This window comes from Diceros bicornis, chromosome 19 (genome assembly GCF_020826845.1).
Source record: "Diceros bicornis minor isolate mBicDic1 chromosome 19, mDicBic1.mat.cur, whole genome shotgun sequence".
In the NCBI taxonomy this organism is placed as follows: Eukaryota; Metazoa; Chordata; class Mammalia; order Perissodactyla; family Rhinocerotidae; genus Diceros; species Diceros bicornis.
Window position 1 is genome coordinate 24,099,141 of NC_080758.1, and position 21,409 is coordinate 24,120,549.

Genomic DNA, 21,409 nt, shown 5'->3' on the forward strand with positions numbered 1-21,409 from the left:
GGATACCTGGAACGGCAGGGAGGAAACTTGATTCTAGGTCAAATCTGTGGTATCCACCTTTCCCGATTTGTATTATGTGTGTTTTGCTAGCAAGCCACTTTGTTATGTGGACTCAGAAAGAACCGGAAACCAGATGCTCCTTTTCACAGAAGGAGTCAAGGGGGTGTGAATTGTCTTTTTAAAAAACTGATTACTTTAGGAAATGGGAAAAGAAATTTTCAGAATACATTTGCAATTGCACGTACCTCTAAAGCTTTGCTTTTATTTTTTGTTTACTTATTTGTTTTCGCATTAGTATGTGAGGTGTTTGAGATGGGGAAGAGGGGAAAGGAATCAAAAATATTGCTGCTTTCTGACACTGATGCTCTGGTTTTGTCCCTTCCACATTTGTTCAATTTCTACTGAAAAAATTAGCAAATGAAAAGTTTCCACAAACTCCACAGGGTCTTTTAAACAACAAAAAAAGTCTGGATTGGAGTTGCAGAGAAATTAGTGGGCTGTTACTTTTAACCAAAGCTCTTGAAAAATGTGTGTTTATAACTTTTTTCTTTATTATGAAAGAGTTTTAGCCTGTATTTGAGTTTGAATACCCAGCTTGTTTTAGAGGAGTTTAGATAAGACGTAGTTAATTCCAGGTGGTTGCTGAGCTGTTTTAAAATTATGAAGGTTTGACTAAGTATTTGAAAAATCACAGAGTGAAATCAGCTGCCTACAGATACTCAGAATGGCCTTTACCATCTTAAAGGAGTGGACTGTGTGCTAATATTTCTCCCTTTCTTGCTCAGGAAAGATCATTCACTTCTATAATTCATTGTTGTCTGTTTTCCAGTGTTTTACAGCAAGAAATAGTTTATCAACTATGTGCATCGCCACCATTCTTACCCTCCAAAAGTGGAGCTTTTGTGGGATATGGTAGAATCCAAACTTACTGCTATCCTTTTTCATTAAAAAATTGCATGATTTCAGTTTCATCTTTTTAGCATAAAATCTGATATATCACATTGACATTTTAAAATGTTCTGGAAAGAGTGTACTCTGGTGGTGGCACAATTCTCTGATACTGTAGTGACTTTACTGGGAAAACTCTTCAACAACATAAGCCAGTTCATCTCTTATTGGTGCCTGCTCATGTAAATGTTAATTCTTTACTGTGCTGTTTCTGGATTTATCTTTGGTGCCTTGAGTTACTTTGTGCCAGAGGATCTCACAAGCATCCTAAAATATGGCTCCTTTTCTGGATCAACATAACTAGTAATGAGCAACTGAAGTAGTACTGCTTTTACATATTGCTCTTCTACTGAAGAGTCCAGAAGGGGCAAAAAGCCACCTGATGCATGCATTCCAGCCCCAGGGACAGAAGGGCAGCACTCTAAAAATCTGGGGGCAGGAAATAGTGCTGGGGAAAATCTCATCAGCCATGTTCCTTGAGTTCTGTCAAGATGCCCAGGGACCTCCCACCAGTGAAAATGTTAAGAGGTCATAGAGACTAAGCAAACACCTGTTGTAGAGAAGTGGTTAAATGGTACAGCAGAGCATTGGAGTTGGCACCTCAGCTGTTCTGAACATCTGGACTCTGACTTCAGTAACTTAATAGTTTCAAGTCTTTTTTTCCTAATCCCTTGATGGCTTGCCATTTCGTGTTGAGAGGAGGAGGTGACTGTTTCAATATGGGCAAAGTCAAAGATGTTGAATAAGCGTAGCACATCTCAGGAATGAGCTGTGTTATATTCAAACAGGCTGCCTCTTGGTGTTTTGTTCCCTCTCCATTCTTACGCCCTTTTTCCCCTTTTACCTGCATATATAGTAAGTCAGGTGGTAACCAGGCCTGTGAGTTTTACTTAGACTGAATCTTCCTCACTGCTGTCTCTGTAGCCATAGCCTCCTAATGGGGGGTGGGGTGGGGGCTTGTGCGTTCACTCACACCTCTTGATTAGTGAATAAGAGTTGTCTCTTATGCATTTGTGCTACATATCAAACGTAACAACCGTATTGTGCTACCACACGTGACCTGTTAGTCCTCGCAAAGTGGGAAAGGCTTACGTGTAGGGTAAAGAAATTCAGCTACTTAAGAGGTCTTAAATCATACCAACTGTTGCTGTTGCTGATTTCCTCATTTTTTCTTTTGTTCCCCTTGGAAGTGAGTTAATGCCACCCTTCACTACACTCCCCAAACACATTGGGTTGCAATACAGAGAGGGTCATGTCTTTTATACATAACTCCTTTCTATGGTGTGGGCCTGTGTGACTAGCAGCATCCCTCTGTTATAAATCTGGCTGAAGTGGTAGACTAAAGCAACTCTTAATTACTGAAGTAGATACTGCCAATTACCTTTGCCTCTATGACCATTGATTTGATAGGTTGGAATTGAAAATATCTGTGGCCTCCAAGCTTTTTAAGACAATTTCACATGGATATACAGCTTAGCCATAGCCGTAACCCATGCTAACTAAATTTTTTGAGCAGTGTTGTGCACCCAGCACTTACATGCTGTGGTGGAAAAGGATGTAAAGTAAGTTGCCTGTTCCTCAAGACTTTAAAGTCTTAAGTTACGCAAATAAGTGCTTGGTTTTACTTGTACATGTACAAGGTACACTTATGTACCACAGGAGCTGGATAAAGGCTTTCCTGGCCAGTTGCTAAATGGTCAGACAGAAACAAGTATAATGGAAGCCTTGTAAGCTGAGGAAAGGCGTGATCTCTAACCAAGGTTCTTGGGTACACGATATGTTAATTTAGTAAGACCAAATGATTAACAGTGTGAGCGAGCACAGTGGCACTGTCTAAAGTAGTGCTTGTCCTGGAAGCTCTTAAAGTTGTCCCATAACAGCGTAGCCTGAGGTTCCCAGAACCTGAGTGGCATGACTGAGCTGAATGATCAGTAGGGTGGGCAGGTGAAGGTTGGTTTTAGGGGTATCCTGGCCTAGCAGAGGGATAGAACCTTTCATCTTTTTAATAACCTTTTGGCTAGCTGCCAAATACCACTTATAAACAAATGCTCCAATAAGACATTCATAAAGGCTCCAGAATTAAGTGAATTTCCCTATCAATTGAACCATTTACATGCATAGTTGGCTACCTGAAATTCATTCCTTTCTAGTTTGAGATCAATTTGATACAGAGTTTTAGCTTTTCTTTGTGAAATGGCCACCTCTTGGTCCGTGTTCTTCTAGATCAGCACTGTTCAATAGAATTTTCTCCAGTGGAAATGTTCTCATCTGAGCTAATATCGTAATTATTAGCCACTGTAGCTACTATTAAATTTAAATACCCACATGTGGCTAGTGGCTATTGTATTGAATAGCACAACTCTAGATTCACCGAGCAACAGAAATTTTCCTCTTCCATCTCTAATCTTGGGAGATCTCCATGTTAGTCAGCGCTATCCAATAGAAATGAGTCACATGATGTCATTAAATTTTTCTAGTAGCCACATTAAAAAGGTATACAGGTGAAATTAATAGATTTTATTTAACCCAATAGATCTGAAATGTTACTATTTCAGCATATACTCAATATAAAATTGAGATGTGTTTTTTTTGTACTAAGTTTTCAAAATCCAATATATATTTTACAGCACATTGTGATTTGAACTAAGCATATTTCAAGTGCTCAATAGCCACATGTGACCAGGAGCTACACTTTTGGACAGCACAGATTTAGAATATAAAAAGTTATTCCCTGTCATTTCTCTTAGCTCTGCTGCCTCTTTCAGCTGTTTCTCTACTTTTGAGTATTTGAATTTTGTTGCATTCCTCCTAACGTTTCCCCCTCCTGTTGTGTTTGCAGGGTTTTTTTTTTTTGGAGAGCTTGCCTCAGTTACCTTTTTCATGGGCCACACTGGAGGTTAACTAGGAGACAGCTTTATGTGGTAAAATTACTAATCCACCAGAAGCAGCAGCAGAACTAGAATCTCTCCCCCACCCACGCTGCACCCCATCCACAGTGGCAAGTAGGCAAATTAGTGTTTGTCTGTAATGTAGTTTCCCTGTTAGTGAAATCCTCCTTTGTTTATTTCTCAAATTCCTAGCATACAAATTCTGAAGAGCAGCCCATCTTAAGATCTCCCATGTATCCCAAGTGAATTTATTCCATTGAGGGGGGCTCTCATTATGAACAGTAGGTAAGTTTCTTTTCCAAGGGCTCTGGTCTGCTGCTTTTGTTCACTCACTCAGCTCCTTTTATGCCATAGGTCACATTGTGCACTGGAAATGCACAAGTTCTTGTTGATGCCCTTGCCCTGGAGATGCTCAGGAAGGTGATCCAGTACTGTTGTCTTAGAAACTCTGCAGGCAGTAGAGAGACGGGTCTCATTAAAAGAAGGTAGATTAAAAGAATGTAGATTCTAGCAGGGCAGAATGGGGGCAAAGTTGGCTGCCTATAAGATGTTTCAAATTTTTGGTGTAAATGACATTTTCCTGAGGCAAATTCTACTTTATTTGCAGAATTCTACAGTATTTGCAGTATTGCAGTGCTTGTTATTTAAATTTATTCCTTTGATAAAGTCCGATAAATGTGGAGTCCAGCAATTCCTCCATTCCTGTCCTGGTAGTCAGGCAAATAGGGTGAACGTGTGGTGGATGCAGAATTATTTTCCATCTGTGTGCAAGGCTAGTTAGTATACGTCATGGGAAGAGGCCACAGGAGCCTCACTGCTCTTTTAGTGTTCAGGTGGACTTCAGATTGGACTGGATTACAAGGAGTGAGCTGTTGCTAAAAATGAGTGGCTATAGAAATGATGTTCTCAGGGAATCAGATTGTGATTCATCAGTTACTGCGTATCCCAGGACTAATCATTTTCTTCCTCTGGCCTCAATGTTCTACAAAATGGGATTAAACTAGATAATCTCATTATATCCAGCTTTAAATGTCTGTAATTCTATGAACCCAGCCATTTTGTTTCTTTCTGGAAATTAGTGAATTTGAACCTTAAAAAGAAAGGCCAGTGGAACTCAAAATTTCATTTGGCTACTGCTCCTACTGCTTTTTCTGAGGGTGATAGCAGTCCCATGCTACAACTTGAGAACTTCATTAGGAGAGAAAACGGGAAAGGGTCTTCATTTCCTCTTTTGGGAGCTATTTTCCTGCCAGTTAGGTCCTCTGGAGCAGGTAGACCAGAGGCATTCCTCCTGGGTGTCCCATGAACGAACAAGTAGATAAAGGACCGCAAAAGGGTCCATTTATGAGCATGAAAAAGAGGAGCAGGTGACACATATTGGGCACTTACTCTGTGTCAGGGAGGGGGCACTTTCCATGGTTGGCCTCAATCCTCACAATAAGTCTGTAAAGTTGGCCTTATTATTATTACCGATTTACTGATGGGGAAATCCACTGAAAGAGAAGCTAAGTAACTTGCCCAAGGTTTCATTGATAGTAAGAAGTGAATTGAGATTATTCAATCATAGGCTGCCTGCATGACTCCGGAGGCAGAGCTCTTTCTTCCCTCAACTGTTCCCTGCCTGTTTCTGACTTTTGGGGAAAGATGTAGGAGGCCACCAGCAGCACTCTTCTGTCATGGGTCCTGAGCTTGCTGGGGAAGGGGCTCCAGCGTTGCTCCAATGTTTATGTTGAAGTAGGCAGGTGGAGGCTTTGTGTAAGCACATTCAGAGTCGTAGGGCAGAGAAAAACTCCCTCTCCAATACAGTCCTGTTTTGCTTGAAGGCCGTGTGTTCTTTGAAAGGTTTGCTTCCTTCCCCATATCCAATTCTCTTCGCAAGCTAGGTTCTGTTTGAAGAGGTGGACACAGGTTGGATTTGTTCAACTTTGGATAAGTCTTTTGGGGACGTTGGAGTTGGATCAGTGGCTTCCAAACTTTTTTGACCTTCACAGAATATAGCAGGTTGGAGAATTCTGTGACCGTTTACCATATTTTTCCCGCTTTTCACATATTTGTGTGAACATGTACATTTTAAGCTTTATAGTATTACCAAATACTATGTGGCAGCCAGACTTTTTAGTATCATATGGATCTAAACCAAATTATTGCTTAAAATTTTAGTTTATAAACAGTTTTAGTAGTCTGTAGTCATATGTATGAATAAAGAGTGTATAGTTTTATAGTAAAGATTTGCATATTTGGTTCAGTTTGTGACCTATGAGGACTGTCCTTGGGCTGCTGATTTAAACTTGGAGAATCCCTGAGTTATAGAGGGAGAAGCGGGTAAAAAAAAAAAAAAAAAACTTGTCTACCTTTTCCATGTCCCTTGAGGAGACAGAAGGCAAGGAAGAAGAATGGTGGTGGTGGGCGTAGTTTCTCTCTTCAATCTTATGGGAAAGGAGTATTCCATGGGTGGTGTTCTGCCCATTGGGAGCCTATGGAGAATTTCCTGATTGGCTTTCAAGGCTTGATCCAGCATCTGAGGTCCTCCAGCTTGCCAAGGTAGGCAACAAGAGTGTAAGCATGGCTTTGGTTTGTTGAAAGAGTGATCCTGCCACCCAGACACTTTGGTGCTCTATTCCTCCTCACAGCCTGGAAATGGGATTGAAGGCTGGTGCCTTTCCTTGTTAGGCTTTTGGGAATGGAAGAGGGCAGTGTAACTCTTGAGTGTGAAGGACTCATGAGTTTCAGCTCAACTGGCACTGAATTGGATCCAGCTGGATTCAGGAGAAAAGATCTGTTCTTGCATTTATGAAGAGCAGAGTTAGAATCTCCCGAGGCAGGAGAGGGGATGTTGTGGAAAATGAAGGGCCAGTTACTCCCTGTTGGTGGAGAGTGGGATTCCCTATCAATAGTGGTATGCTGGTAAACTGGCTAGCTGGGGGAAGAGAAGCCCTGGTTCTTAGCATTTGCCCAATTTCTGTGGTTTAAAGCTTACCAAATTTGCTTATAAAGTTTAATATTTAACAATTATCTCTTGCAAACCATACAAGCTTGCTCCAGCACACCGCCGTCAGCCTCCCTCAAGTGTTTTGAATTCTCATTATGTGCTCAGGTCTATGCTGTGATGTAGGACATGCTGAAGCACTGTTTGTTCTAAAGAAGTTTGTTATTTCGTTGACAGACAAGGAGCTGGAAATGTTGAAAGAATACAATTGTGGTATTGATTGAGTATAGTAGTCCAGAGTGAGAAGTTGTTGAGTCCTGGAGAGATCATGAAAAGGGGAGCATATGAGAGCTAGGCTTGAAGCATAGTAATAATAGCTAACACTTACTAGTAATGAGTACCAGACTCTGTACTAAGCACCTTGCATACATTATTTATATAAGTCTTCAGAAATAGATAATATATTCCACTTCACACCTGAGGAAACTGAGGGTTAGAGAGTATTTTGCCCAAGTTACATAGGTAAGACAACATTCTGGTAGGTGTGTAGTAGTATCTCATTGTGGCTCAGAAGGAATAAGGCCAGTATTTGGAGCCTGGTCACTTCACTGCAGAACCCACACTCTTGCCCACTATATCGGATTGCTATTAAATAAAGAAGGAAGATTCTTTTAGGAGAGAAGAGCGGTATAACTATAGTCCAAAGTTCTATACTAGGTGGGAGTCAAAATATTTGAGCTCTAGTCCTCATTTTACTTAAGCATGTGTGTGGCCTTAGCCAGATCATATCTTTCCTCTCTGCCTTGAATATAGGGACTTCGATTAGATCATCTCTCAGTTCCTTTTTATTTCTCACATGTTGTGAATTTTAAGTTATGAAAATGAGAATGAGTAGGGCTTCTTTAAGCAACAGTGGAGGAAAGTGCCCTGTCCAGATATGGAGCTTGGAAAGCATTAAGGTTGGTGATGGGGGTAAGCAGAGGAAGGCAACCTACAAGGGGGAGTGGAAGGAAATGACAACACTCCAAGAAGTAGAAAGCAAAGGCAGAGAAAGTTGGTCTATTATATACTCAGCTGTGTCCATTTGCAATTCCTGACTAGCACCAAATGGAAAGGTAGGGGTAGTGGGGGCACAGAGAGATAACAAACGAGTCTTGTGTTGGGTGTTCCTAGGAAGCTCGCTTCTCCCTTGATGGCTTCAGCAGCAGGCCAGGGCTAGATCTGTGTCATTTCTTAAGAGTCCTTGGGTTATCACTACTTTCCTATCATTAATTCAACAGATATTTATAAAGCACCTGCTATGTGCGAGTCATTGGAATGCGAACAAGACAGATCTGGTCGCTCCCCTTGTTAAATTTATAGTCTAGTAAGGGAAATAGATAATAAGCGAGTAAATGAGGTACACATTTTGATAGGTTTTTGAGAAGCTGTGTTTTGTTGGGTTGGAGTCAGGGAAGGTCTCTGACTTCAACATAGAGAACGAATCAGAGGGGACTGAGAGTGGAAATGAGGAGACCAGTTAGGAGACTTACAGACGTCCAAGCAAGATATCCTGGTTCAGAAGAGAGTGCACAAAGACCTGGTGAGTATTAGCCAGGCCTCTCACGCAAATAAATAAACAGAAAAAATTTCTGAGACTTCTCTTTTATTGACTCAAAGTGATATTTAATATGGTTTTGTAAAATTCCAGTCCTATAAAGGAGGCTGAAAGTCCCATGAGATTGATTAATAATGGCACTAGATGAAAAGTAAATGAGTCTGACTTAAAGTATGTTCAAGGGCTATAGGACAGAAAAGTGACATGAACTAGAAGTTTTAGTTATGGAAGATTTCCAAACACGTGGGCCTAGAGGTAGATTTTAAAGGAGATAAACAGGGTTTGGGAGAGATTACTAATCCCATGCATTAGATAGTTTATTAAAGGGGATATGACTCAAAGGATGGAAAACCACACATAAGGATTTGCTTATAAAAAGTCGCTAATTCTAGGCAAAGGAGGCTAATCTATGAAAAAACAAAACTGGTTGCGCAGGAACCTCTGACCTCTCAGAATGGAATCTAGCCCCACATGCTACTGAGGCACATGTGGGCCCACAGCTTTCTGGTTGAGGTTTTAGTCTGGTCAGAGAAGAAGCTGAAAAACGATAGACTAGGACCAGCTGTGGGGAAAATGGTGGAAATGGTAATAGACTAGAAAAGAATGGTCTAGTCTACCAGAAATTGAGGCCTAGCAGAGGAACAAGCTCCTGGCCCACTGCATGTGTCTAGCCCAGACCACAAGCCTCTCTGGGATCTTTGAGAAGTCATGGAGTGAGGGAAAAGGCAGCAGCTCCAGTTGTTGCCTGTGATCTCACCACCACAGATAATTACTGCTAATGCTTTTGTAGTTCACAACAAAGTATCAGGGATAAACCTGTAGTCCTCCATTTAAATTTTTCAACATTTTATTATGAAAACTTTCAACATACAGAAAAGTGGAAAAAATTGTACATCGAATACCCATATATCCACCATTTAGATTCTACAATTTAAATTCTCCTGTATTTGTTTTACCACATACTGTCTGTTCAACAAACCATTTTATTTTTTGGTGCGTTTCACAGAAGTTGCAAGCATCAGCATACTTCACCCATAAACATTTTGACATTCCTTAACTTGAGTTTTTGTTTATGGGTTTTGGAGGAGGGAGTGAAATTTACATACAATAAGATGTATACACCTTAAGTGTACCACTAGATGAAAATGACAAGTGCACCTGTGACTCACATTCCTATCATAAAGAACTTTTCCATTCCCCCTAGAGTTCTCTCCTGCCTCTTCTCAGTTAATACCTGTCCCTCCCCGGGGCAACAGGGAAAGAACAACCTCTATTCCGAATCTTTTCATCATAGGTTAGTTTTGCCTGTCCTAAAACTTTATAAGTGTAATCTATGTATGTATTTTGCTTCAGATACATTCATGTTGAAGATATTAATAGTTTGTTTCTTTTTGTTGCTGAGTAGTTTTCTATTACATTTATAAACATTATTATTTATTCTCATATTGATGGACACCTGGGCTGTTTCAAATTTTTGGCTATTATGAATAAAGTTGTTGTGAACATTCTTGTACAAATCTTTTTGTGAACATAATGTTTTCATTTCTTTTGGATAAAAATCTACGAGTGGAATTGCTCTTGAACTAGGTGTATGTTTGGTTTTCTAATAAGCTGCCAGACCGTATCCGAAGTGGTACATTTGATGCTTTCACTAATGATGTATGAGAAGCTGCCAGACCGTTTCCAAAGTGGTACATTTAATGCTTTCACTAACAGTGTATGAGAGTTCCACATCCTTGCCAACATTTGGCATTGTTGGGTTTTTTTACTTTTAGCCATTGTGGTAGGTATGTAATAGTATCTCATTGTGGTTTTAATTTGCATTTCCCTGATGACTGGTGCTGTTGATCATGTCTTCCTTTGCTTATTTCCAATATATATATTTTTCTTTATGAAGTACCTGATCAAATTTTTTGCCCATTTTTTGACTGTCATTTAATATTGAGTTTCAGGAATCCTGCATTTAAATTTTAAAGCTCAATTGTACGAGATCAGGATAGGGAAGATTTACTGCTGGACATCAGTTGAAATGGAAAAGGCCTGAAGGTTTGAGTTTACTCAGCAAATGGTTATGAGTACCAGCTGTGTACTAAGCGCAAGTATTAGGGATACAGAAGTAGTACCCAGCCCTAGTTCCAAAGAACCCATAGATTATGAGGATAGACAGACAGAAGTCAAAATTCTGATGTAGTGGTGTCAATGTTAAATCACTAAATATTTACTGAGTACCTACTATAGGGTTAGATACTGTTGTAGGTACTGCAGATATAGAGAGAGGCAAACCACACTTGGTTTCTACTCTAATACAGCTTATTTTCTGGAGTGTATATGGGGAAAGACAGCACAGAGTCCCTCAGATGGGGAATGAGATTGATGTTGTGTGTATGTGGATCAGAAATGAAACCTGGCTAGAACATACTTGCATGGCTAGATGATTAGTTAGGCAAGGGACAGGTCTTGTGAGGCCTTGTAGACCATGGTAAGAACTTTGGATTTTATTTTGAGTGTTCTGGGAAGCCAGTCCAGAGTGTTAAGCAGAGAGATGGTATGATCCGGTTTCCGTTTGGCTAATAGACACAGAGGAGTGTGTGTGTGTGTGTACATGTGTGGTTACAGAAAGACCGATGAAGTTACCATTGTAGTGATCCAGAGGAGAGAGAATAAATGCTACCTGGGGAAGGTGGGCAAGGCTTCATAAAGGAATAATGTCATAGCAGAACCTTGGCTGACAAGGCATTTGGTAGGCAGGAAAGTCAGAGGTATCAGCATGTGTCTGTGTTTGAGAAACCAGAAATAGCTTTAGATGACTAGTAGGGTGGGTGGTGGAATGGCAGGAGGCAGAGCAGACTGGGAAGAGCTTTGAAGGTTGAATTAGGGATGCAGGGTCACCATAATCACACAACTACTGAATTCTGTGTCAGTGTACCCTCTGCAGTTGTACCACAGAGTGGTCCTGCTAGGGAGTGTGGCTCTGAACCTAGGGGTCACGGGCAGCTATTCAGGGCTTGTAGTTAGGGTAGAGACTCTCTGGAAGCTGGCATCAAGGATGACTAGGTGAGGCAGTGCTAAGGAGGAGAAACCAGGGAAGAGGCAAGAGAAAATGAGGCCTGAAGTTAGGTAGGGGTTGTTGAACTGGACGGAGGTAGAGACTTTGGGCTTAGAATGAATAGTTAAGAGGACTTGAGGTGTTAATTGGGGAAAAAAAGCTAATGAGGCCCTTTAAAAATATATAAAATAAACAGTATAAAATATTGTAACAATACAGAAGTGTATAGAGTATGTAAAATTCTCACCTTCATTCTCTAAAATTCTCTCCTCTGAGGTGTACCTAAAAGTTGCACTTATTTGGTGTCTTCCATTTTTCCATGTGTATTTTGTGTACATATTCAATTCTGTTGTATATACACATACAGTTGAAGTTTAAAATGGAGTCATGCTCTTCTTACCATTTTTTGCAACTTTATTTTCTTATATAATACCAATATAATAGTTCCGCCTTAATTGTTTTTTACCTGCTACTCAGCATCCCATTGTTTGAATGTACCGTAATTTACTTTGTCACCACCTAATTGATAGACCTTTAAGCTGTCTCAGATTTTTCACTGTTCTCAGCAATAGTGACATGAGCATTCTTCTTCATTTGTCTCTATACTGTGCAAACACTGCTTCAGAGAACATATGAAGTGAGAAGCATGGAGTCAGATTGTGACATGGGGGAAGTTGTGGTCCTGCTCCCTTGGGAGTATGTGTTGTGCTCTGGATCTGTACTTAGGAAACCTCCAAAGAGATATCAGGCTGGTCAGAAGTCTACAGGCCACATTCTAGAGGCAACATTCAAAAGAACTGGGGCTGTTTCTTCAGATTTTAGCCAGGGGTTTCACTACTTCCAGGTATCAGATGGGTTCTTAGAGGAAGATGGAATAAGGCTTTCCTGTGGAATTTTAGACGGGGGAAGAAATAGGACAAACGTGAGGAAGTGAGAATTCAACAGACCTGGGTTGGTTTGGGTAGGACTTCATGAAGCAGGACTTTCGGATGAATGGATTATAAGAGTGGTGGTTTTTCCATCATTGGATGCATTCAAGCAGAAGCTGAGGTATGATGGAGGGTCAGTGTGTGAAGCAAGTTGAACTCTAAGAATCATTCCAACTTTGGTTGCTAACAGCATTCCAGATGGAGACCATGAGGGACCAAGATGGGAACAGCAGTAACTGTGGGTTGGGTTGGGGGATGGATTGACTAAGGGTCAGTTTAGGGAAGGCTGAGGCTGGAGGCATCCTGGGGTATAGTGCTGGGAAACCGGAATGCTGAGTGAAGCTGGATGAGAGATCTAACCTCATCCATACTCCTCACGCAGGTGGTCTGCAGGTGTATGGGTCTGGGGGACACAGGGATAGTGAGAGGTCTGAGGATAATTGTTATGGTGACTGTAGGAGGACAGGTTACATGGGAGTCATGGTGATCCATGCAAGAAGATAGTGTTTCCAGCAGAGGAAATGGATGAATTGGAGAAGCTTGGTGCTGCTTGATTACCAGTCAGTTTGGAGATGGCTGGACTGAGAGCTGAGGCTGGAGGTGGCCTTTTGGATTTCATTCAGCAAATATTTTATTGTTTAGGTGCTTGGGATAGAGCAACGAACAGAATAGACAAATACCCTTCCTGCATGGAGTTTACATTCTAGTGGGGAAGACCAATTATGTAAATATATGTAGTAAATTAGGTAGTGATAAATGCTAAAGGGAAAAAGCAGGAAAGGGTATGTGATGTGTCAGTGGTAGTAGGGTTGAAATTTTAGAGTGGCTAGAAAAGGAGAGCCTTTTCTTCATAGTGGAGAAGATGATTTTGAATAAAGACGTAGAGGGAGTGAGGGAACAGCAAGCTATGTGGATAATATGAGGGAAGAACATTCCAGCCTTTGAGGTAGAAACAAGCTTATTTGAGGAATGGCAAGCAAGCAGACCTGTGTGTTCAGAATGGAATGAGCAAGAGAGAAGATGTTAGATCAGGTTAGAGAGATCTGATCTTTCAAGACCTTGTAGGCCAGAGTCAAGTCCGGATTTTTTCTGAGCGATGGGAAATCATTAGAGGGTTTGGGCAGAGGTGTGACATGACTTGACTTATATTTTAACATGATCACTCTGATTGCTGTATTGAGAATAGCCTGTTAGTGTGAGGATGGGGGAGTGGAGGTGGGGATGGCATAGGTTAAGGGAGACTAGTTAAAGAGGCTAATGAGATAAACCCGGTGAAAAATGATGATGGCTTGGACTGGGTAGTGGCAGTGAGAATAGTGAGGAGTTGGAGATGAGCAGCTGATTAGAGGCTAGGAGAACTAGTGGGGGATCATAACTCCACCTCAGGATGCAGGGCCCCAGGGTTAGTGGGAAATCTTGGAGGAAAAGACTTTTTTTTTTTAAGATTTTATTTATTTTTTTCCCCCAAAGCCACAGTAGATAGTTGTATGTCATAGCTGCACATCCTTCTAGTTGCTGTATGTGGGACGCGGCCTCAGCATGGCTGGAGAAGCGGTGCGTTGGTGCGCGCCTGGGATCTGAACCAGGGCCGCCAGCAGCGGAGGGCACGCACTTAACCGCCAAGCCACGGGGCCGGCCCGGAAGAGACTTTTTGGGTAGCAGTACCTGGATCATGGTTGTGTTTGGGGCAATGTTGGGATTGGAACTTGGATTAGGATGTGATCTGGGGCCAGTAAGGGGGTCAGAATAAGATTCATTGGTCTCTGAGAAGATCAGGGTTGGAGTCTGGGTCTGGGGAGCATTATTGGCATTAGGACCAAGTCAAAGTTGATGGAGGCTAGTACACTTTTTCTGCATCTTTCAGTCATACTCTTGGACCAGAGTTGTTTGTAACCACCATCTCCTGTCCTGTTGAGCTCACCCAAGGGGATTGGAGGAGTATGAAGGCTATAGGGCCTTCTCTTCCTTGGGTGTCATGGGGGTGGACGCAGGCTCAGCCCTGCCTGGATGAAGCCTGCTGGCCTTCCCAAGCTAGGACCTACAGTCAGGAATGGTGGAGAAAGGTCTTCGGTGTTTGACTCAGGTTCTTTTTCCCCAGATGGCCCACTGCGTGACCTTGGTTCAGCTGTCCATTTCCTGTGACCACCTCATTGACAAGGACATTGGCTCCAAGTCGGACCCACTCTGTGTCCTTTTACAGGATGTGGGGGGGGGCAACTGGGCTGAGGTGAGAAGGACAATGGGGGTTAAGGTTGTGGAGGGAGGCTAAGACTGTTTTGGGGTAGAGGGTGTGTAACTGTGATGCTTATTGGCCTCTGCCCACAGCTTGGCCGGACTGAACAAGTACGGAACTGTTCAAGCCCTGAGTTCTCCAAGACTCTGCAGCTTGAGTACCACTTTGAAACAGTCCAGAAGCTCCGATTTGGCATCTATGACATAGACAACAAGACACATGAGCTGGGGGATGATGACTTCCTAGGAGGGGCTGAGTGTTCCCTAGGACAGGTATGTAGGACCAGGGATTAGAATCCTTCAGACACAGGTTCAGTAAGAGCCCTGTTAGACAACCCAGCCTGCCTGGAACTTGGAGGTGGGGTCACACAGGACCTAACCCTGCCTGAGATCTTGACACCTGCCCCATCCCACCCTTGCTCTGCCCCAGATTGTGTCCAGCCGGATACTAACTCTACCCTTGATGCTGAAGCCTGGAAAACCTGCTGGGCGGGGGACCATCACGGTAAGGAAGAACTCTGCAAGGGTTGTGGGGGGACTTACATAATGAGGAATTCATGAGGTGACACAGTCTCCTGCCTCCCTTCCCTAGGTCTCAGCTCAGGAGTTGAAGGATAGTCGTGTAGTGACCATGCAGGTGGAGGCCAGAAACCTAGATAAGAAGGTGCTGCATGGAAGGAGGCCCTGGGGCTTTAAGAATTAAGGGGAAAGGGATGGTGTGTTGGAGGGCAGGGATGGGGACAGAGGTCTGGCATAGTGGGTGTCCCTCCCTAAGTCTTATAACTGGTGTCTCTGGCATTGACAGGACTTCCTGGGGAAATCGGATCCATTCCTTGAGTTCTTCTACCAGGGTGATGGGAAATGGCATCTGGCATACAGATCTGAGGTGTGAGACCCTGGGGATTGGGTGAGGTGGGGCAGGAGAGAATCTCCTGAGATTTGTGACTACCAAGGTTTGTAATACAGGGAAAGAGATTACATATAGGTAGGAGAGAATGGCAGCTCTCTACACGCCAGCTCAGAGCTCACCGAGGCTTTGCTCTCCTTCTTTAGGTAATCAAGAACAATCTGAACCCTACATGGAAGCGCTTCTCTGTTCCCCTTCAGCGTTTCTGTGGAGGAGACCCCAGCACACCCATCCAGGTGAGGAGCTTGCCTCCTAAGTGGACTGAGCAGGGGTAGAGAGCCTGGGGAGGGATTTATTCTCACCTGCCACCTGCCTCCTGGTTTGTCTTTATACACACGTAACACCTTCCTCTCCAGGTGCGATGCTCAGACTATGACAGTGATGGTTCACATGATCTCATTGGTACCTTCCACACTAGCTTGGCCCAGCTGCAAACAGTCCCAGTAAGTGTTGGCCCTGCTCAGGGATGTTGACATGGGTCTAGAGGGCTGCCGCCCCAGGGAGAGAGGCAGGGCAGGGGAGCTCCAGTCCTGACTGATGCTCTGGGAGTTTTCCTACCCTAATTTTTCTCTCCTCACCAGGCTGAGTTTGAATGCATCCACCCTGAGAAGCAGCAGAAAAAGAAAAGCTACAAGAACTCTGGAATTATCTGTGTGAAGATTTGCCAGGTGAGACAATAGTCCATGTGTCTCAGACTCTGAACCCTGAGCTCCATGGCCTCAATCCCTTTTCCCCAGCCATGACCCTAGTTTCATCTGCAGGTAGAAACGGAGTATTCATTTCTGGACTATGTGATGGGAGGCTGTCAAATCAACTTCACTGTAAGTTGCTTTACCAGGGGCCAGAGAACAGATCTGGGGCTCAAAGTGGCCTTCAGCTACTCTCCTCCCCTACTCCCAGGTAGGCGTGGACTTCACGGGCTCCAATGGAGACCCTTCCTCACCCAACTCCCTGCACTACCTGAGCCCAACAGGGGTCAATGAGTACCTGACAGCACTGTGGAGTGTGGGTAGCGTGGTTCAGGACTACGACTCGTGAGTAACTTCTTCTCTTGCCCATCCCCACTCCCTGCAGGTGCTTCAGCCTCTGGGCTCACAGTCCCCTCACTGCCTCTTTCCCAACTTACTGTCTTCTCACAGGGACAAGCTGTTCCCAGCATTTGGATTTGGGGCCCAGGTACCACCTGACTGGCAGGTGAGCTCTCTCTTCCCGTTCTTCCACTCTTGTTTTCAGTTTCAGGGTCCTGATTTTGGGGGATGCGGTGAACTTGCTGTCTGGCACCCAGCTGTATGGGGAGATGAAGGGATATATCCCTACAGGCATGTGTATAGCAAGTGCTAAGGACTAAATAGCTCCTAAACAATTGGTATATAGTGCCCTTTTTCTGAGCACAAAGGTGGTCACAGAAGAACCTCATTTTCATTCTTGTCCTCAGGTCTCCCATGAATTTGCCTTGAACTTTAACCCCAATAACCCCTACTGTACAGGTAAGTCCTCCCATCCTGCAGCATAAGGCAGATCTGTCCAACCTAGAGGGCCAAGCCTATGCGAGCAAGGAAAGAGTGGGAGTGGGGGAGCAGATACCTGACTCTGTTGTCCAGAGGAGTGGATTTTAGAGTTAGGCCTCTGGAGTCAAATCTTCATCTTGCCACTTGCTAACCTTGTGACTTGGGGCCAGTTGCTTAGCTTCTGTGTGCTTTGGCTTCATCATAAGGCTACATATTGTAGGATATTGAATGTTTTAGGAGAGGGTGTGTGTCAAGTTTGAAGCAGTAAGTCTGGCGCTTACTAATTGCTCTCTAAAAAAATGGCAGCCATTATATTATCATTATTATCTTTGCCTAGAAGCTCACTGGTACTTATTTGGGCATCAGTGGAAGCCTTGGTGCCTCCTTGCAGCTCTTTTGGGGCTGCTTTTTGCCCCTAGCTCTTTTGACTAGAGAGAGCCAAACCTCGTGGCTCCCCAGCACCACTTGGGCAACACTGAAGTGGACAACTTGACCTAACCTGGACAACTTGACCTAACCTGATCTGATCTGGGTTTTTATTTTGACATGAGTTCAGACTTAGAGAAAAGTTGCAAGAATAGTTATAGGGGTTCAGATCATTGGAGCTCAGGAGTTAGGACCTGGGTCACAGAGGCTGTTGTTTACCTTCACCCACATTCCCCCCAAACATGAGCATTTTACCACATTTGCTTTGTCATTCTCTCCCTTTCTCTTAGGTTCTCTGTTTCTCTCCTTCTCTTTCTATATATATATACATTTTTTTTTTTCTGAAGTGTTTGAAGATTGTAGTGAACAAGCCCTGCCCCAGGTTTGCCTCTATGGCCCCACCAACTTTGCACTCATCATCATCCACATGGCCCTTTATCCCTAAATACTTCAGTATGTGTTTCCTAAAATCAAAGACATTCTCTTACATAACACAGTACACTTCTCAAAATCAGGAAATTAACATCAATACCATACTATATCCAATCTATATAATTTATTCAAATTTTGTCAATTGTTCTGTCTTTCACAGCAAAAGAAAATCTCGGATCATGTGTTGCTTTCAGTTGTCTTGTCTTCCAGAGTTCATGTCTTTTATGATATTGACATTTTTTAAGATTACAGGCTAGATAATTTATAGAATGTCTCTGAGTTTGGGTTTACCTGATATTTCCTCATGATTAGATTCAGATTATGCATTTTGGGCAGAAATACCACAGAAGTGACACTGTGTATTCTTCTCAGTGCACTATATCAGGAGGCACATGATGTTGATTTATCCTATTACCAGTCGTGTTAACTTTGATCACCTGGTTAAGGTAGAGTCTACCAGGTATCTCTACTATACAAGTACTGTTTTTCTCTTTGTAATTAATAAATATCTTTTGGGAAGATACTTTGAGGCTATATAAATATCTAATTACTCATCAACTTTCACCCTTTAGTTTTAGCATCCACTGATATTCCTTGCCTGAATCAGTTATCTATGATTGTCAAATGATTTTGTCATTCCTCCTTCTACATTTTAAGGAAGAGCTTTCCCTTCTTTCCCATTATTTAATAACTCTGTGGATTCTTATTTTATTAAATAGGTTATAATTTATTATTTTATTAAGTGGGTTATAATCTGATGTTCGCCTGTCCTAAATTTGTTCAGAGGATTCCCCGTAATCTGGGCTTTAATTCAAACTGTGATTTTAGGGCAAGTGCCCCTCTTCTCTTTGGCTTTAATTTCCTCATTTGTAGGATAAGTTTAAGTATCTTGGGTTACAGGGGTGATTGAATGAAATGCACCCAGGTTCCCAAATCTCCTTGCCCAGGACAGGGTGATGTCAGGACTGGCTCAATCCTGAAAGGCCCAGTATTTTAGTGTTTTTTGCCCTCCTTCTCTAGGCATCCAAGGCATTGTGGATGCCTACCGCCAAGCCCTGCCCCAAGTTCGTCTCTATGGCCCCACCAACTTTGCACCCATCATCAACCATGTGGCCAGGTTTGCAGCCCAGGCTGCACATCAGAGGACTGCCTCGGTGAGGGTCGTAGGAGGTGGGGGTGGTGGGATGGTCTTGGTCAAGGGCTCCCTTGAGGGCCATGTAACAAGGGACTTCTTGTCAGTGTGGGAATGTGTGGCTGAGGTGTTAAGAGGGTTTGCCTCAGTGTATGAATGGGTTTGCCCCCAGCAATACTTCGTGCTGTTGCTGCTGACCGACGGTGCTGTGACAGATGTGGAGGCCACATGTGAGGCTGTGGTTCGTGCCTCCCACCTGCCCATGTCAGTGATCATCGTCGGTGTGGGTGGTGCTGACTTTGAGGCCATGGAGCAGCTGGATGCTGATGGTGGACCTCTGCGTACACGTTCTGGGGAGGCATCTGCCCGTGACATAGTGCAGTTTGTGCCCTACCGCCGCTTCCAGAATGTGAGTGGGAGCAAGCTTGGGGGCAGACTAGATCTGGGAGTTTACCCTTCTACCTCTCCCTGATATGAGTGGAGATACTCACTCTTTCATCTAAGTTTGGGGCAGGTTGGGTGTTGGGTTTGTATCCTTTCTTTGGTATGAAACGTAGACCTTGGGAAGCTTTTATGGGCCACGACTGAGCTTGCCCCTCTTCTCCTGGCAGGCCCCTCGAGAGGCGTTGGCACAGACTGTGCTCTCAGAAGTACCCGTACAACTGGTCTCCTACTTCAAGGCCCAAGGTTGGGCCCCCCTCAAGCCACTTCCACCCCCAGCCAAGGGCCCTGCACAGGCCCCTCAGGCCTAGATTCCCTTAGAGAGTAAGCTGTGGCCAGTCCTGTGTCCCCAAGGGTCCCTATGGGCCATGGCGCAATCCTGCACACACTCCCCAGTGCTAGCACTTTGTATTTTATACTTTTATACTTGTTCCTGCTATTGCTGCTCTTGATCCCATCTGCTTGCCCCTGGAGCCCCTCATTCAATAAAGATCAATGAAGACTACTGCTTTGCCACTACTCCGTGTGTTTTTGGGTGGGAATCTGCCATTAGCCATGTTTACTTCTCCTCTCTGAGCCTCAGTTTGTTGACCTTAGGGTTTGTTGAGTAAAGGTTGCCCCTGACATAATAGCCCCACTCAAAGAAATTGGGTATTCCTGGCGAGATATCTAGAGACACTGACTCTATTTTTGAAAATACAAAGATTAAATGTAAGTCAAACACCCAGCCAGCCTGTCCTGCTTCAGGGCAGAGCTGAGCTGGGAACACAGAAGGTGGAAAGTGCTAGGGGAGGAATGAGTTTTAAGATTGAGCAAGGGCTATGCTAGACTTCCTGGAGGAAGGAACAGTGGTGGTTCTAGTCCTAAAGATAGGCTATAAGCCTGAATTTTTTAACAGCTAATTTTTCTTACTAGAAAATTAATATGTATATTAATTGTAGAAGAAAATTCAGAAAAAAATAAATAGTACCTAAACTCCTACGTCCCAATAATATATTTGGTGCAGGTCCGGCCCCGTGGCTTAGAGATTAAGTGCGCACACTCCGCTACTGGCGGCCCGGGTTTGGATCCCGGGCGCGCACCGACGCACTGCTTCTCCGGCCCTGCTGAGGCCATGTCCTACATACAGCAACTAGAAGGATGTGCAACTATGACATACAACTATCTACTGGGGCTTTGGGGAAAAAAAAAAAAAGGAAGAGGATTGGTAATAGATGTTAGCTCAGAGCCGGTCTTCCTCAGCAAAAAAAGAGGAGGATTAGCATAGATGTTAGCTCAGGGCTGATCTTCCTCACACACACAAAAAAAATTTGGTGCATATTTTTTAGTCTTTTATGCTTATTTATAGTCTATACATGTTATTTATTTTATGAAAATAGGATCATATTATACATGATATTTTAGCATGTTTTAAACTGTAAAATGTATGCTAATTAGTACAAAATGATTTCAAATAAAATATTGTATAAAGTAGATTATGGAGCAGGTGAGGACCCTTGTCTTTCCTAGGTTTGACATTTTTTTTTTCTAAATAGGATATTATCCATAATGTTTGCACCTTGTTTTTATTATGTTTTGGGTTACCCATTAGAACTTATTGCTGACCTCATTCTTTTTAATACCTTTATATTATTTTGTCTGTGAGTGTACTAGAGCTTATTTAGCCAATCCCTTATTTACCGAAATTTGGGTCCCTTCCAGTTTTGTTCTATTACAGTGCTGTAATAAATATCCTTGTACAGGGGCCGGCCCCATGGCTTAGCGGTTAAGTGTGTGCGCTCCGCTGCTGGCGGCCCGGGTTCGGATCCCGGTCGCACACCGACACACTGCTTCTCCGGCCATGCTGAGGCTGCGTCCCACATACAGCAACTAGAAGGACATACAACTATCTACTGGGGCTTTGGGGGGGAAAAATATCCTTGTACATTTGTCTGTGCATTTACAGGAATGTTTCTGAAGGATTTGTTCCTAGAAGTGGAAATGCTAGATCAGAGGGT

General features: G+C 43.3%; 1 protein-coding gene across 5 annotated transcripts in view; it reads left to right on the plus strand.

The window, feature by feature from the left end:
- The window catches only part of LOC131418485 (RNA-binding protein 12), a 34,938-nt gene extending 15,021 nt beyond the window's left edge, over window positions 1–19,917 (plus strand). For all 5 annotated transcript variants that reach the window (XM_058562807.1, XM_058562804.1, XM_058562806.1 and 2 more), the window contains 15 exons: window positions 14,433–14,561; window positions 14,660–14,839; window positions 14,997–15,071; window positions 15,159–15,230; window positions 15,372–15,452; window positions 15,620–15,709; window positions 15,830–15,916; window positions 16,055–16,141; window positions 16,235–16,294; window positions 16,374–16,507; window positions 16,613–16,667; window positions 16,909–16,960; window positions 18,860–18,993; window positions 19,144–19,380; window positions 19,583–19,917. In XM_058562807.1, coding sequence (XP_058418790.1) covers window positions 14,433–14,561; window positions 14,660–14,839; window positions 14,997–15,071; window positions 15,159–15,230; window positions 15,372–15,452; window positions 15,620–15,709; window positions 15,830–15,916; window positions 16,055–16,141; window positions 16,235–16,294; window positions 16,374–16,507; window positions 16,613–16,667; window positions 16,909–16,960; window positions 18,860–18,993; window positions 19,144–19,380; window positions 19,583–19,723 — 1,614 coding nt within the window. In that variant the 3' untranslated portion in view covers window positions 19,724–19,917. The remainder of the gene's footprint in view (window positions 1–14,432; window positions 14,562–14,659; window positions 14,840–14,996; window positions 15,072–15,158; window positions 15,231–15,371; window positions 15,453–15,619; window positions 15,710–15,829; window positions 15,917–16,054; window positions 16,142–16,234; window positions 16,295–16,373; window positions 16,508–16,612; window positions 16,668–16,908; window positions 16,961–18,859; window positions 18,994–19,143; window positions 19,381–19,582) is intronic.
- Window positions 19,918–21,409: the final 1,492 nt, after the last annotated feature.